Source organism: Melanaphis sacchari, unplaced genomic scaffold (genome assembly GCF_002803265.2).
Source record: "Melanaphis sacchari strain LSU unplaced genomic scaffold, SCAv2.0 Contig7_pilon_pilon, whole genome shotgun sequence".
In the NCBI taxonomy this organism is placed as follows: Eukaryota; Metazoa; Arthropoda; class Insecta; order Hemiptera; family Aphididae; genus Melanaphis; species Melanaphis sacchari.
Window position 1 is genome coordinate 5,323,901 of NW_020271560.1, and position 18,341 is coordinate 5,342,241.

Below are 18,341 nucleotides of genomic sequence, written 5' to 3' on the forward strand. Positions count from 1 at the left end.
AATTCTCAAAAAATATTGTACTTAGAAATATAAAATTAAAACTGGATGTCATACTTCATAAAAGTTGAAATATTAAAAAAAGATAACAGTAAACAATGTATAGTTTTTTTTTAAATTTTATTTTGTAATAAATTCAAATCATCTAAAAAAAGATAGCTTGAAAACCTTTTATATTATTTGAGATATGAATGTTCACTGTCATAAGAATTACCTCATTTGTATGTATTATTTTGTAGTGAGCAATCTTAAATTATATACAAATAAATAAATTAATATAAATCAATAAATATATAGTTATATACCTATTTTAATTAATATATTAATAAATAGTAAGTAGGTAGTTAATACAAAAATACAATAAATTGTTTATACAAAATATTTAAAATTACATAGATTTACTAATAGTTTATGTTGATTTTGTTCATAAAATCAAAGAAAATTGAGCAATTTAAACAAAAAAAAAAAAATTGTCAATCGTTATAATTCTAGTTTATAGGATTTATTTGACTTAATTTACTAATACAGATACATTATATTTTATAAACATTATGCGTACATTATTACTGTTTAAATAATATTACTATTCGTTGTTTATTTTAATTTGATCTAGCATTTGACTTGACACAATAATATAAACATGTGGTATAAAATGACGAATTTTCCGTCATAATATCCATATCATTTATGTTTATGAATTTCGTAAAATATTTAATTATATATAAGAGCTCTAACAATGTATATTATATTAACAAAATTATAATAAAAAATACCTCGTACTTTCAAACGAAATTTGTTTTTCAATAAATATATAATTTGTTCTAAATAAACATAAATTTTAACATTTTAATAATAATATTTCCGGTTATCTTTGTGGACGAGAAACTTTGTGAAACTTATTACAAAACCTACTGATACTTATGAAGAAAAATATAACGATTAAAGCGAAAAATCCCCACAAATAGAGGCCAGCCGATAGTGAATCCTTGTTAGGGAATATCACATAAGGCTCCACCGCCGGTGACAATAAACCATGGTGAATTAAAGCTGCAGTACCATTCGGGATTGGACATGGTAATTGTACAATTATGTCTTGATGTTGGATCTAAAAATAAATCACGTATAAAAATTATAGAAAAAATAATAAGTCATAAGAAAAAATTTAATTCATTATTTGTTTACCTGTTTGTTGCGACACACAAGGGTAGAAGCGAGTGAAGATAGAGTATCGTGACTGTGATCTTTTTTTAATAACGGTAACATAAAATACCTAGTCGGTGACAAAGTCGAAAGAAACCGAACACCGGGTATTTTCTTAAGATCGGAAAAATTGAGTAGTATACCACTTAAAACGCCGGACACAAGAACAGTAATGGTTGTCAGTACTGATGAACTGAGACGGTCAGGCATCAGATACCCTATCGCTGTTGCCATTAACTGCATAGAACTCATATGAATCGCAATGTTCACTTTAAAATATAACATTTAGTAAATAAAATATTTTTAATTCACACATTTAATTATGATTAATTATTTTCTAACAGTCAACTACAATACAGTCTAAAGAGTAGAAATGTTTTTTAGTACCATGTATAGAAATATAATTTATAAAATGTTTTTAATTTTTCTATATACTGTATTCATGTTTATATATACTCACATAAGTATGTAAAAAACGGCTCTGTGTTATATAAATCGTAATCATGGTAAAGAGCAGACATGGCATATGCCGGCACAGAATACACAATCCAGATTAAAGCAGTAGAAGGGATACTGCAGAAAATCTAAAAAAAAAAAAAAAAAAATGAAATTTATTTTGATAATTTTATTTTTATTTTTATATAATATTCCATTATTTAATTTTACTCACAGACGTTACGATGTACACAAATCGACTGTATAAATTATCAGCAATATCACTTTCTATAGAATCACGATCATTTCCATGAGTATCATTTAATGCAATTTGTAAAATAAGTGGCAGTGCTCCGACTATCATAATACTGTAATAGAATCCCATTCTGAAAGACAAATAATTAAATATCATCTGATACGATTTCAAAAATTAATAATATTTTATACCTGTCACCAAATGAAAGTTGAGGATCCGTAGCTGGAATGTCCGAAAATATTGTGCCAAAAATTATAGACATTATACCTGCAATAAAAAACCTAGAAACCCATCGTAAACTACTCCTGGGCTGTGAATACGCCATATGACGTCTAAATAAGAAAAATATGATATCATATTAATTATTTATATACCTAATTAATAATAATTATATATATCTTACAATATTATGGCAACGATTTGTATTGGCACAATTGCAGTTCGTGGTTTGCCTGGCAAAGGTTTTGGTGGTCCAGGATCTGGTAAAGGTTCAACTCTTCTTCTAAATAAATCAGCAAGCTGTTCTACCCTTTGACTTGATTCTAACATGGCCTCTGCTGATAAATCATCTAATGTGACTAAGTCAACTAAAAAAATATTTGTACATATTATATTTTATATTAATATTTAATCAGTAAATTTTATTGATTGTTTAATCTGTAAAATATTTTATAATTTGTTATTAATTTATGACTCACGATAATAATCTGAAGGATTTTTGAAAGCTGGACACGGATAATCAGCCGATGAAAAATATGGCAACATATTTCTACGTCGACCTGAATACATTAAGTGACCGACTGATATTAATGCTACTCTTGAAACCATAGTAAATATTTCATAAGTAGGTGGCTGTAATGTTACCATTACGATACGTGGATTTACACCAGCTACAATAATTCAATTTTTTATTGATTTATCTGTTATAATTTATGTATAGTTTATAATTACTTACTTGGTGCACCAGCCGCCCACTGTCTAAGAAATTCAACTAGAAAGAACGTATCAAATATATCCATTGTCACTGTTGGTCTATCAAGCATTATAATTTCTGCGTCAGACATTAAATGGCATGCTACACTTAACCTTTGGGCTTCAGAGGCAGTTAGTTCAGAAACATTGGTATTTAGAACTTGTCCTAGACCCAACTCTTCAATAAGTACTCCCATCTAAAGTAAAATTTAAATATAATTATATGACATTTGCATAATTTCTATAAATATGAATATATGATAATATTTACGAACTTGGTCGTTTTGAGATACTTTTGGTATGGCACGAACAGGAGCTTTGCGTAAATGAGAATAAAACGCTAAAGTTTGTGCTACACTTAAATTAGGAGCTAGTTTAGCCTCAGCGGGTATATAAGCAATATGTTTAGAAAATGAAGAAATAGAAATATTTTGGCCATTAAGCAATATATGCTGTACATGACATGGATGACGATTTGCAAGGCTACTTAAAAGAGCTTCCCCTTCTCGTTCTGAAAAATAAAAAACTGGATAATTACAAAACTAGGTAATGTGAAGTATATAATAAATAAAAAATGTGTAAATTATTAAAATAAATCAATAAAAAAATTAGTGAAGTGAATTGTATGTACCAGACGTCATCATAAAAGCCATTACTTCGCCAGCTTGAACTTCAAACGAAATCCCTTGGATTTTCGACCTTTTTCCATCTGAACTTCCAGGTACTTCTAATCCCCTTACCTAAATTGTAAATTACAAAACAGTTATTATTTTTTATAAAATGTAGCAATTTAATTTAAAATTATCATATTCAATTAATTTCAGAATATTGTATATGAAATAATATTTTTATCATTAAATATACAAACAATAAATACATTAATAACATACATAAGAAATAACATGAATAACACGTAACAATTCACTAGAGTGTATAACACGAAAGAGAAATATCATTCAAAATAATTGCTTTATTAAACCACTAGGCATGTAAAAACAGTTATATTGCATTTAAAATTACAGTACAATATTTGCTCTGTGTTTCCATCATTAATAAATATTACTATAAAATAAATTAACATATGTTATCTATTGATTATTAAGCAAGCATATAATTAATTAATAAGTAACATTGAGCACACTTAACTAAAAATATTTGCTCATAGAGTTTATGTTTATGTTATATTAAACGTTTATAATATATAAACGTATGCTAAATTTACGAAAAATGAAATTTGTAAATCATTTCCAATATCCCTAGATAATATTATTTTACCTGAAGATATGGATAAACAATTGCAGGTTGTCCGTAAATGTCTGACCGATTTGGACTTAAATTGCTCATCATACTAATACTCCTATCTCTAGGTGTAGTAGCTGTTGTACCAACAACTGCTATGGAAGCTGGCCGACCACTAGTTAAATGGTGAGAACTATGATAAACAATAAAAATTTAAGTTATTTGATGTAAATCAATTTAAGTCAGATTATCGAAGTACGATGGTATAAGTACCTATAATGATGTGCTGGATTAGTGTAATGATGATGATGATGATGATTAATTTCAGATAATGCTCGCAAGTCATGTACGCTTCTCCGCATTGTTGGCAGTTCTTGTCGAATAGGATATCCATGAGGTGCAAGCAAATTAGCTTCACTTATACTTTTTCCTCGACGACCTGGGTGATGTCTTTGTAAAGTAGGCTAAAAAAAAAAAAAATGCATAAACAATAATTAATAATCGTTTTCTAATTTGAAAAATTAATTATGCCTACCCCGCCATGGTACAGTGTATGATTGCTAAAGTCCGGATCACTTCTGGTTCTCGTATAAGGTCTTTGGCTGCGTATAGCTCCTCCATCCTCGCTTGAGTCATAACCACTAGATCCATCCCTACGACTGTTGGGTGGAAATACTCTAGGTAAGCCAAATTTGAGGTATGTATACATATTCGAACTCAGAGGAGATTTGTGTACATCGTATTTTGGACCGTATCGTGGATGGCTGAGTATGGACTGCACAGTAGATTCGCGCAATTGAAAGTTACCATATGGTAGGGGGGACTTTTCACTTGACCCAAGAGCAGAGTCCGTGAAATCAGAATTTAAATTTTGCCTAAAAAAATATTTATGTATATATTCATAAAATATAATGCATAAAATGTATTTAAAGAGACATTTATACCTGTAAATACTCCAAGCGTGAAGATCTTCAGATGCTGGTGGTCCCATTGACGTGACCGCATGGTGACTCAAATGAGGATCTGTACCTGCAACAGAATATCGTCGTTCACCCATTTCCCACGCTTGGCCTCCTCCGCCTATTCCTCCACTACTAAACCTTCTCGGGCCTGGCATGTTGGTTCTGGAAAATTAAAACTATTTTAACGAACAAAATAAAAACAGTGCTCGTCAACTTAAACGACACCTATACATTATAATTCCCAAATAATGAAATTTAATAATATAAATTTACCAACGTAAACGTATGCGCCCTTGACCATTCTGTATGAAACAATTTCCATTCGATATAGCGTATTAATTAGACGCATACTTGACACAAATGATTAAAAGACCGATTCGAACTACACCGGATATGGTGATTGCTAAACATTTGTTATCATCAACAATAACGAAAGAAAAAAACTGTAATTGAGATTGCATAAAAAGCCTAATGTTTCGTAAATAAAATTACGATTAATTTGTTGTTATATTTGCTGGGTCATGATCAACTTTCTATCAATCATTTAAACAGCGTATTACCTACTCGGCGGCACATAAAATGACCGGATGACTGTAGTCGCTGCGGTGTCATACAAAGGCAAGAAAATACGCGACACGAAGTCTATGAATCACTCGGCGTTATTGAAATCGAAATGTAATCCTATCACGGGTTATTAAATTTTAATCTTTAGACGTTGTGGGTATGCATTACTATGTAAAATCCATTAGCCAACAGCTGTATTTCTCCAACAATATAGCTATAGCGATGGACAATGACTGCGGTACATTATACATTGTATAGGTGTGCAGCACACATGTATTACACATGTATTATGTATTTCAGCCGAAACACTCACACAAGCTAGGTATAATAAAAAATTCGGCCGCCGAACCCGAATAATTACGTCTGGATCATTATCTATACATAATCCGACCAACGGCTTTGCGATGTATACACCGCGAGAGTAAATTGCAAAGTATAGCTAGAGCTGTATACAACAGTTTTCTAATTTCAGTACACGTGATGCTGCTAAACAACAACTGCTATACAGCCGACGGAAGATGTTGCCAGCAACAAGAAATCGTCTATTTAACTTCGTTCGTAATACGCTCGTGGAATCTCGTAGGCTACCAGAAAAGTAGTCGATCTCTCGCGCTGCCACTCGTCTGTCCCAGTTAATATTATAATTATATTATACGGAGATGGATGAACGGAAAATGCCGTCAACGACGATGATGTCGATGACGGTGATGATAATAATGCGAGCAAAATAACTGGTCGGACGGTCGGCACGCGCGACATCCGATCTGCAGTCCTACTAGCCTAGAACCGGCGTAAAAACGATCGTAACCCGTTTGGGAACGATTATATTATACATACTTGCCATGTAATGTGTATTTTATATAAAAGGTTATATATATACTACCGTTGCTTATCATACATGTACAATACGTGATACGTCGATGCAATTATTAATTTGTGTTTTTTAAATTCCCCTCTCTCCCGATCTATGTGTAGTGTGTACACGAACAATTTAACATCGTTCATTAACACAATAACGACGACGACAACCGATATCAGACAGCCGTGATGATGAACTATATACGCTCAAGGACCGTGACGGGACCTATAAACCACCTGGCAATAATGTATACTATGTTAAAATAATAACAACAACAATAATAATATGCTCTGCAGTCATGGTATACGGTCGTTGTCGTACACAGACGTGACGGCGGGCGAGCGGTATAAAACTTTATTTCCTATCTCGGAGGGATGACGGCGGCCGGTACACGCGCATCCGAACGGAACGCACTACGCAGTATAGACAGTATAGTACCTATGTATATAGGTATATACAATTATATAGGAACGGTGTGTGTGGTCCATAACCGCTTACTGAAATATTCTACGATAGGTTCGTGTACGTTCAAAATTTGTTGAAAAAATTGCTTTATACATGACCATCATTCGTACAATAACGTCTCGTATATAATAATACATACAAAATGCGTCCTCATAAACTTTATTACACCTACACACTTCTTTCTGATAATTTTACTCACGTACAAACACTGTCGAACAAAACAATAAATAACAATGACGATAATTGAAAAATTAAACGTCGCCAATAACAATTTAATTCCGGTGTGATATTATTGTATATATTATATCTGTATAATATTTTTTGTCTTATAACAAACATGATCTTCTATTAATAAAAAATCAATTAATTTTTAACAAACTGCAAAAATGGATCATGTTATATTAGTATCTAACCTTTACATATAAATGTCACGAAATACTAATTGTGAATATGCAAAAAAAAAAACTTGTTAAAAAGTTTCTAACCTATTATAACCTATTAAATTCTAAAATTCAGAAGTAAAAGTTTTAAACTTAACATAATTCAACAGATTTTTTTTTATTTACTTATTATTTCTTCGTTGTTCATTGACCAAACATTCATAAATGTCTTTATATTCTTTTAAGAATATATTTGAACTCAAAGCATGTATGCCATCAATCGGTTAATCGTCCATTAACCACACAAACCGGTCTTTCTAGTGGTATTATAATGTATCAATATAATACTCTGTTTATCCAAAATAAATTCTCGCCTGACATTATAATATTTTCAAATATTTTCAACTTGTTCAAAAATTATTATTTTTTTTTTTTTTTGTATATTTAATGACTTTCTCTTAAGCTTCAAGCGTGGACGAATGTCAGATTACCATTAATTCTATTCCTGAAATACACTTTTTATGTTTCCTAAAGTCATACTTATAGGTACTACCTATTGTTGTTTTGAAAGCAATAAACGTTATCTTTCTGCTTACTTAGGTTTTGTTATAGTTTATTATATTTTACACGATTCTATTGTTCATTACTATAACATCGTGATGTCATTATACTCATTTTTTATAAATTATATCGTTTGTGCAAACGAAAGTATTAGGACACCGTAATTGAGATTTTTCTATCATTCTTACATATCTTAAAGTTACTTAATCAAGAACTATATGATTACATTTTTACATACTGCATCTATTAAAATGTTGTATATTATAAGTTTCCTAATAATTATATGCCTACACATTATAGAGTTTCTTAAATTTGGTTGTAGTAATCTAGTGTACTAGGTATAGGTACACTAATACTTAAAAGTGTATACATAGTATTAGATTTTTATCAGAATAATTCAGAATATATTAATTAACTTTTCAGACTACAGTAAATACAATTATAAAAATTTAAACATGTACGATATACTTTAATAGGTACTTATTAAGTTATGCTATATAGCCTATATTCCAAATCAGCTACATACATGTAATACTTTGATTGATTTCTATAATTTATAATTGAATATCTCAGATCGACAGACATCAATGAACAAGTCGAAGAGATAATATATATATAGTGAGATATAATTTCTTTGTATCTTTAATCTTCTAAATGCATTATATTTACATACCAAACCAGATACTTATAACCTATATTACTTTTTATTTCTTTTATAATATTTGTACTTTTACACATAATTTCTCTATAACTATTTTACTTTTTAATAATTAAAAATTTGAATTTAAATAACTTGATCTTATAACATTCTTTTTTTTTAGATATTAGTTTAAATAACAGCAGTATATTCGATAGTTTATTCAGAGATAATTTTGGAACCCTACAACATATTATATCATATAAATTATTGACTATATCACGATAAACATAAAATAGTCGATAAAATGCTTTGATTTTAAACTTTGAGATTGATTTTTGATAAAAAAAAATTAAATCTAGTTTCAAGTTTGTACTAGAACTTTAGAAATCAAAATTAAAAATTACTAGTATTTTTTTTTTTTATATAACTAGGAAAAACAGACAAATAATTAAGGGAAAACGGACATTTTTAAGCTGAACCAGTCATAGACTAAATTGATTTCTTCATTTTATTATTATTCAAAAATGAATAAACCTAAAAAATTGAAATGTTTGCAAAATATTTATATAATCATTTTCTACATTTAATAAAATGTTCAAAATATTTCAACCCTTTTTTTTAGCTTTTTATAAACAATTGAAATTTTTATTTTTTTTTATGTAAATGGCGATAAAAATGTATGAATACTTAAAAATTTAGTACAATAGGTTCCTAATAAGTGGTTTATATTCCAATTAAAAAATATCAAAATTATAATAAACTTATAGTTGGAAATTTATAAAAAAAAATTTCTGTTCATACCTAAAATTTGAAATTTTAATAATTCAAGGTTCTTTATATGTTTTGGAACCTATATTTAAAAAAAAAAATAATCATTAGAAAATAAAACTAATTTCTTATGACTCTTTGAAGTTTATATTTTTACAATAATAAATATTCATCTGAATAATAATTATTTCTCCTCAAAAGATTTTTGTTATTAGTTGTAATTCATAAACATTTCACCTAATGTTTAATGTTTATACTATAATTTACTATTTTAAGTATAGTTTTCAAAATACTTTGACTCTTTACAAATTATTGACGGATTGAAGATCGATTTAAAAGAGTTGAATTAAAATAAATTAAATATAAAAACAAAACAAAATACAACACATTTAATGTTATTACTTTTAAGTGAAATATCTTTTTTTCTTGTGTATTATATCTATAATATCCATTAAATGTAATGATTTTTTTTAGTAAAACAGGCATCAAATTTTATAAAGCCCGGTTCTATTTTCCTATTTTTTAATATAATAAGAAATTACTGATAAGTGATAATGTATTTATTGATATTTATGATCTACGAATATCAATAATATTTTTATTTTTATCTATTAATACTTGTATTTTCTTGGTGAAAATTTGTTTTATAACGATAAGTAATAAAAAGTAATTTGTTTTAAAATAATTTTACGATTTAAATTTTATATATACATACATTTTTTTAATTATCAAACAAATTTTTAATTTACACTAGTAACACAACTATCTAATAACACCTCTTGGAAAAATAACAATCGATTGTCTGATGATGATAATATTAATTTGTAGTTATACTGATTATCTACTAACAAGTAACTATATCTAAAATTATGTACTGTATAATATACATACAATAGTCTATGCAAAGTTAAGCTACTATACATACTTAAATACTATTAAATATCCAAACAATGGGTATAAATGTAAAAAGTAAAAAGTATAAATGATAATGAATAAATATAGATTGTAATATTTAATATTTTAATGTTTATAATAATAGATATTAAAAATATTATTAGTATTTTAAATTAAATAGTTAATGATTAAATTTTAGCTATACGAGATGTTCTATAATAAATATTATGTGTTTGTGTATAAAATACATTCTAAACTATATAACTTAAGTGATATAGTTTTTTTTACGGTGTGATACTTTAAAATAATAAACAATAACTGAGTACCTATCGGTAACCTAAATTAAAGTAGGTTCGGTTGAATTTAGTGTAAAAGTGATTAAATATCTCTATAGATCACATAGATACATGTAACACATACTACATACATATTTCAATTTTATGTAGAGATACATTACATAATTAAACATTTAAACAATGACTCAATTATACGGGTATTTCAATAGACTTATATTATGTCATGATCATCTCCAATGTCCGTTGTTTTTTAACATCGATATTTGGGTTCTAAGCAGAGTATTATATATTGATGATCGGAACACTCTGAACTATCGGGAATACTTAATGACTTTTGTTTTAAATTATGTCGTAAGCAAGTACCAATCAAATTTAAAAATTTTGAATATAAAATAAACAAATTAATAACTATAATCTTAATTACTTAGAAATATTAAATTAAATTTAAATTAAACAAACTCAAAAAGTCAAAACTATATTTAAAAAATTATATTTTAGATAAAATTTATATAAGTATAATTATCAAAATTAAATAACAAAATAATGCTTTTGATTTAAAATGAATCATATGTAAATGTTATATATATTATTAGATATTTTAATGTATTTTTGAAGGTTGAGTGTTGAGTATATTTTAATAATTGCTAATGAAATAAAACAATTTAGTGACGATAAACAGTCTACAGCGCATAGTACAATATTATAATTATTATTTCCTAATTAAGTGGGTACTTACCTACTGAGTAGGTTTTGCTTGGGTATACACATACATTACATAAAAATACTATAAGAGATCAGTTTACTAATTGCAATTTAAACTGAACCTAATATGTTTAGATTTTTGTATCCAAAACTTATGCAATGTTTAAAATGTTTGGCACAGTTCGTGTACTTACGATGAATACGCCATATTATAATACACGTTGTTCAATTCAAATCAAGATACATTTGTAGTCAATTTAATATTCGTGGTAAAAAATATCAGAATAATGTTTAAATATTTTATTTATAATAAGCCTCCTCATCTATACGAAATAATAGCGTTCGATTTGTATTTTTAAAACTATTGAGAGGTTATCAATCTCTATTGAGCATAATATAATATATATATTTAATTCCTTCTTTTTTAATTTATTTATTAGTTAACAAATAAATTATTTAAAACTAAACAATAAGAAAAAAAAATATAATTTAATAATGTATATGATGCCTGTGACGTTTACAAGCATCGCGTGTATATATATTGTCAAAACTAATATAATAGTATCGTTAAAAAAATAATAAATGTAAATTCGTCTATATATACATTTAATTCCTTGGACCACTTTGGTCTATAATATTACTTTATATGTACACATTTGATTGACTATATTTCAACTCCGCACAGTAGATGTACAGCTGTACAGGTATATAAATATATATATACGCATTATACACACGAAAGTACCGTTCTCGCATAGCTATTATATATTATTGTACATTGATATAGTGCGCCCTATACTATAATGTATCTCCCACTTTAACGTCCTGGAATTTTTGATGCCAGGAATGGGTACTATATAATTTCGTTCCCAAACCAAACAATTGCTGTTTTTTCTTCTCGTTAATAGCATTCAGTGGCCATTTTCGAGGCTAATTAGAACGATCCTGGGAACGAGATCTGTTTCGGTGTCTATATAATATAACAATAATATATATACAATACAATATACATATATCTGCACCACAGGAATACATGCCAATGCTCTCTTCCGAGCGATTGTTCACGCTATGGAAATATCTCGCCAAGATGATGGTTAAAAGAAAAAAGACAAAAACTTAAATTAAATGACAAACGATAGAATGATCTTTTTTTTATATCCGTGTCAAGGACAGTCAAAAAAAAAAAACACAAACTAGTAGAATCGATTACTATCATCACAAAATTGACGTCTTTAACCGTGGAATCGATGACATTCTTGGACACAGATCGTTCAATGACCTGTTATAAAATAGATCTCTAACCTTAATTAATGTTCATTTGTAAACTATAAAATTGATTAGTCTTACAATTCAATTGATACATTAATAATATAGTCACGTGCATATTAATATGTACCCATACATGAGTATAAAATAATTAAAGATATTCAATTTCGTAAATTGATTAGAATATTAACCACGGTCCTATGTATAATATAATCATAAAAATCATTTATAGGTACACTGTGCAATGTGCATGTATAATATTTAGTTTAATACTTATAAATGGAAATTAATATAGTTGAACATTTTTTTAGAAACCACAAAATAGATATATTTCACACTTCAATAATGTTCAAAGAAATAATATTACAACTTAAGACTTAAATGCAGATATTTTATTGTCATAACTTTACAAGTTATGAAAATAATTAAAATAAATCTAACGAAAGTAAAAATATTAATCATAATTCATAACTTACAAGCCATGACGAGTATAAATAAATTAAAAAATATGAAATACGATTTTATTTAAACTATAAACTAAAACGTTTATTTACATCGAGTGTATAATATTTACTATCAAATTATATAATTCCTTTTAAATATCCATTATATAATTTTTAAATTCAAAATAAATGATTTAGTGCATATTTATTTTTCTATACAATGCTAGAAATACGTTTATTATTATTGTTATTATTTTTTTTTAGTTTATCTGTTCAAATTGTATTATTGTATAAGATACCTACCATACAATAGATAACAATAAACTGAATAAACCATTTAATATTTTTATATTACAACGAAATAAATATTTTTCACTTAAATTCAAAATAATTATAACATATTCAAATGCGAACAGTTCACATATCAATCTCCAACTTTTTTTATCACTATGGTTTATTTTTTACTTGCTATTGTGTGCTCATTCAAGCATTTCTACATAACGTTAAATATTTATTTAAAAAAAAACCAACTGTTAACTTTTAGATTGCTGAATAAATCTATAAAATAATTTAAAACTGTTTTTTTTTTTTTAAATTCATTCATACTTGATGATTGATGTGAACCTATTTGTATGAACAATTTGATCATAGCAGTTTATTAATACCTAAACTATTTACCTATAATATTATGTTTAATAAAAATAAATAACATTAAATTATAATATTGTAGTCACAGGTTTCATAATAATAGCTACGTGATATTATTAATATAGAATGTATACGTAGATACATACCGTATGCTTTTTATTTCAATAGTAAGTCGTAAGTGAACGTTTTTAATGAAAAATGTATTACGTGAGAGAATAATATAATAAAAGTAGGTATTATAGTCTATAGATTATAATAGTATTAAACAGGTACAAACTCTTAATATTATAATTTAGAGTAAGATTGTTATTTTACTTTGTTTGATGTTGAATACAAATGTATTTTTTTTCTATTTTTAACTTAATTTGATTTTATAATTGATAGGCAATTATAATATATATTATTTTACAAATTGGATCATGATCAAGGTTAATAAAAATAAAATCGATTAGTTTAAAAACAATAAAATTGTAAAGGAAATTATAGAAATATATGTGTTTACACTTTACATTATATCCTTAATATTAATATAAATTGTATCTTATATTTTATAACATATAATAAATAAAGTAAAATTTTTCTGTATATTATTGATTAATAATAATCAGATCGGTAAATACACATACGTAGCATAATCCAAATAAAATATTATTTTCAATATCTGTGAAGTTAATTTTAATACAAAAAACTATATTTAGGAATTTTTCACTTGAAAACATTAAACCTTTAATGAACAATTATCTAACAATTATTTTGCTTAAATCTTAAATAATATATTTAATTTTTCAGCTTTAAATATAAATTCACAACATTTTTTAATCATTACTTATTCGTAACTTTTGTTAAAGGGATCACCTATCGATCGTTTCTGTCTTCAACTAACACACGTGGAACATAAAAATTTAGACATTTTCCAAATGTACTGATTGATCTAATGAAACAATAAGAAATCTGAAAACAGATTTGAATTTATTATTAAATTTAGTTGATTACTTTACTGGGGTTTTTTTTTTTTTTATTGAAACTTTTTCAAAAATTAAAATTTGACGATTTTTCAATTTCTACTTTTTTAATATATTTTTTTTTTAGATCAAACAGGGAAGACGATGTTAAACAGTTTTAACGAAAAATTAAAATCTGTTTTTAAATTTATTATCACTTCACTAGACCAATAGGTACATTTGGCAAAGAACACGTCTAAATTTCTGTTCTGTGTGTATTAGACAAAGATAGAAATGTTGGTATTGAATCATTCCGAATCTCCTTAAATAAGTTAATAAATCTCTATTGTTTTAGATTTTAAAAGAAAAATAATATTATGTATTAATTTTACAATGACGTGTCTATTGTATTTATCCACGATTTATAGAAGAAGAAAATACTTTAGTTTTTAACTTAAAGGATAGTTTTTGATACAATTTGGATTTAGTTGGTACATTTAAACGTTTAAAATTGAAATCCTTTGTACTAAAAAAAAAAACAGTAATTTTTACGTAAATTAAGTTTTTAATAAATTCAATTTCATTTATTTGATATAACTCAAAAACGAATAACTGTAGTTATTTGTAATTTTTGCCACGTGTTTAGGTATATTAGCATTTTTATTCTTAAATGATAACATTTTCAAAATATTTTGTAACTTTTTGAGTTAAATATAGATAATTAACATCAAAAAACACTTTTACTCGATTTAAAACATTAAATTATAATTAAGTAGATCACACTGTAACCAAAAAAATTTAATATATAAACTCAACTTTTTATAGCAATTTGAAGTTAAATTTTGAACGAAAATAATTAAACGATTTTAGATGTTTTGTTATACCTAATTTAAAAATATTAATTGTACGTAATTAAAACTTTTAATGTATAATAATATATTTTATACACTCAATAAAATTTTCAAATACAATGTTATCGGGAAAAATAAATTCAATCTACTGTATCTATTATTAATTGTTAAATAATTCACTATAAAAACAGTATTAATATATTTATATATTATGATATAAACTTAGTAATATACAAGCTGACTGATCGTCTCTGTTTAGAACCATCATTCGTGTACAATAATTTATTTTAAAATTCAAATTTAATACATCCATTACAGTGACCTACTCAATGAAAAGGTACACTCGACACCTAACGTATAATAGAGTGGTTACCTATTTCCCCCTTTTACTTTTTAATATGTATGGATGAATAATTACTAATATTAATAACACCTTAAACAAACTTTTTTATATAAATTTCATTGTTCCTTCTATCTTATTGTTGGGTTATTATTATATGCAAAATAATGCAAAAAATTTCAAGTATATACCTACTAATTACAATAGTCAAAATTACTGTAATATTAACATTTGAAAATACCAAATGCTATTGTCTATAATACGTAGGTACCTGAGTATCTAAAATTTAGTAGAAGTATTATATGTAATAATATTAAGTGTCAAGTGTCATATTTTAAATAAGTAAACATGACTATACATGAGTATACTATACTAAACACGTAAAAACAAAACCTAAATAACAAATAGTTACAAGATTTGCATAAACATAGAAGGTTGAGTAACCATAAATTTTAACTTATAATGAATCAATTACAATCACTCAGATATATAAACATACACGAATGTGTCTATACATATTATCAATTTAATTTGTCGTATACAGGATAAATCTACTGATATAATATATTAATGAACATGGATTAAGTAATAAAATAGTTATTTAAATATTTACGTTTTTGATTTTAGTTTTGTAGAACACGAAATCTGTTCATTATTTATTTTAATTATAAATTTAAAAATTGATATAGCATTGAGCCATTATACCAATGACTACAATCTGCAGTCGTTTAGTTTTTACCATTTTATAATATATATTATTTACTGTGTAAAAATCAAAACATACAATTGTTTCTAAATCATACATAGATAATAATTAATAAATAGTATGTTAACTATTATAGCAATATTATATAGTTACAGTGGTGTAGTAGTGAAGAGATTCTAAGTCTCTAGGAATAACCTTTAAAATTATTGGAAATTTTTTTTAAATGCTTTTTTTGGTCAGTTAAAGCCACCTTCCACAAAATTTCTATATTTTACCTCTCCATACTTCCTTTCCCAGAAAAATGATTTATTACACTATTGTAGTGGTAATTAAAATATAAATTTATACTATTGACGAAACTTCTTCAGTCAAATTTATAAATATAGTAACACTGAGGCAGAACATTTGTGGGGGCATTAATGGAGGACAATGTTATTAAAATGTTATTATAGTATTGCATGTTCATTAAAATTATATTAATTTACATAGCTTAATATTATTTCTAACACTTATCTCATTGTTTGTCACTCTCTATTATCGTATCACAATATATCTTATATACTTACTTATATTATGTGTTAATTTAAAATTATTTATTATAAATTTAGATATGCATTAAATTTAAATATAAAAAAACTGTTTATATTATACTGCACAACACGGTCTGTTTAAATTAAAATTAGAATTTTATTTCGTAAAATAAAGATTATTATTATTATTAGAATGCACAGATAATACATTTATATTATTTAGGACGGTTATCCGATGTAACTATATGTATATTTTCTATATTTGAAGGGTTTAGTGAAGTGAATCATATTTTTTAGATTTGCACTCATACTTTCAAAACACTATGGTACACTGGTTCTTTATATTAAAACAAATAATTTAATTATACAGCTTTTTGAACATTAAAAAAAAAAATTGGGAAAACATATCAATTTTACTTCAATTTATCCTCAAGATGTGAACACGGTTCCTACTCAACCTTTGTAATAGTTATGACTACTTTATACGTGACTACTTTGTACAATGAACATATTATATTGCCGAAATTCAGCTGTAAACACAATAAGCTCCCTGTGACGCCAATACATACCAAATTATATGGAAACGTACAGAGAGTATTATAATATTATGAGTACCAAATACCCATTATCGTGCCCCTTGCCAAGTTTAGAGGTCAACGCGTTGCATTCCTCCGGGACTGGTCACCATTTTTTTGTAATTTTACTACCCACATAATAGTATTATTGTATTACAGATTTGCTATACGAATATAACCGCGCCCCGTTGTCATTTAGAAAAAAAAAATCATAAATAAACATTCACTGAACAATTGTTTGTATTCGGTCGACAGGAGGGACGCCCCTGCGACTTGACCAACTCGTTGTAATATACTAAACAATGACAATGATGTTCGATAACATATCTACCCACTACTTAAAACCTACTTGATTCAATCAAAGTGTAAATATTTTCAAATAATATTTCGCTCACAAAAATAACAAAGTTTAATAATTATTTGTATATACAAAATAAGGTCTGATTACAATCATTAACTAATTATTCACAATAGACTTACTGCACAGAAATGTATATTCAGCTATCTGTCCATAATCGAATTACTCCTGAACTTCAGTGATGGCCTTTGTATATATATATATTGGTTATCGTGCAGCACTTTGGTATTTATGCTACTCACGTCATTTTCGATTCGGTGTTTAAAAAAAAAATGTCCACTTTTCGACAACTCGATTTAACAGCACATTTGGAGGGAATACAGCAACACGGACGACGGACAGGTAAGCGGCAGTAGATACGAACTGCCGCGGTGTGTGAAATCGTCCGAGACACCTGCACACCAAGTATCCGAGAGGGCGGTGAGCAGGTACGATCCAAGGCAGCCAACTAAACCGGTCTTTAACCTCTAGCTTTACTCTACTATGGACCGTA

At 26.7% G+C, this 18,341-nt stretch overlaps 1 protein-coding gene across 1 annotated transcript; it reads right to left on the minus strand.

The window, feature by feature from the left end:
• Window positions 1-800: 800 nt before the first annotated feature.
• Window positions 801-18,219, minus strand: LOC112601866 (ATP-binding cassette sub-family G member 8). The gene is made up of 15 exons (XM_025349720.1): window positions 17,971-18,219; window positions 5,044-5,223; window positions 4,635-4,974; window positions 4,373-4,563; window positions 4,136-4,292; window positions 3,492-3,600; window positions 3,136-3,371; window positions 2,844-3,057; window positions 2,587-2,778; window positions 2,292-2,475; window positions 2,080-2,220; window positions 1,868-2,018; window positions 1,658-1,781; window positions 1,180-1,466; window positions 801-1,102 (listed from the first exon to the last, which is right to left on the minus strand). Exons 2-15 carry the CDS (start codon window positions 5,214-5,216, stop codon window positions 863-865), a joined length of 2,739 nt encoding a protein of 912 aa, XP_025205505.1. The 5' UTR covers window positions 5,217-5,223; window positions 17,971-18,219; the 3' UTR covers window positions 801-862.
• Window positions 18,220-18,341: the final 122 nt, after the last annotated feature.

Bases quoted from the DNA above. Each gene is read 5' to 3' on its own strand.
- LOC112601866 (XM_025349720.1), bottom strand. From the start codon at position 5,216: ATGCCAGGCCCGAGAAGGTTTAGTAGTGGAGGAATAGGCGGAGGAGGC. The intron at 3,601-4,135 runs GTAAAATAATAT...TTTACAATTTAG, and splicing joins TTGTTTATCCATATCTTCAG to GTAAGGGGATTAGAAGTACC. The intron at 2,019-2,079 runs GTATAAAATATT...TTTGTCTTTCAG, and splicing joins CAACTTTCATTTGGTGACAG to AATGGGATTCTATTACAGTA.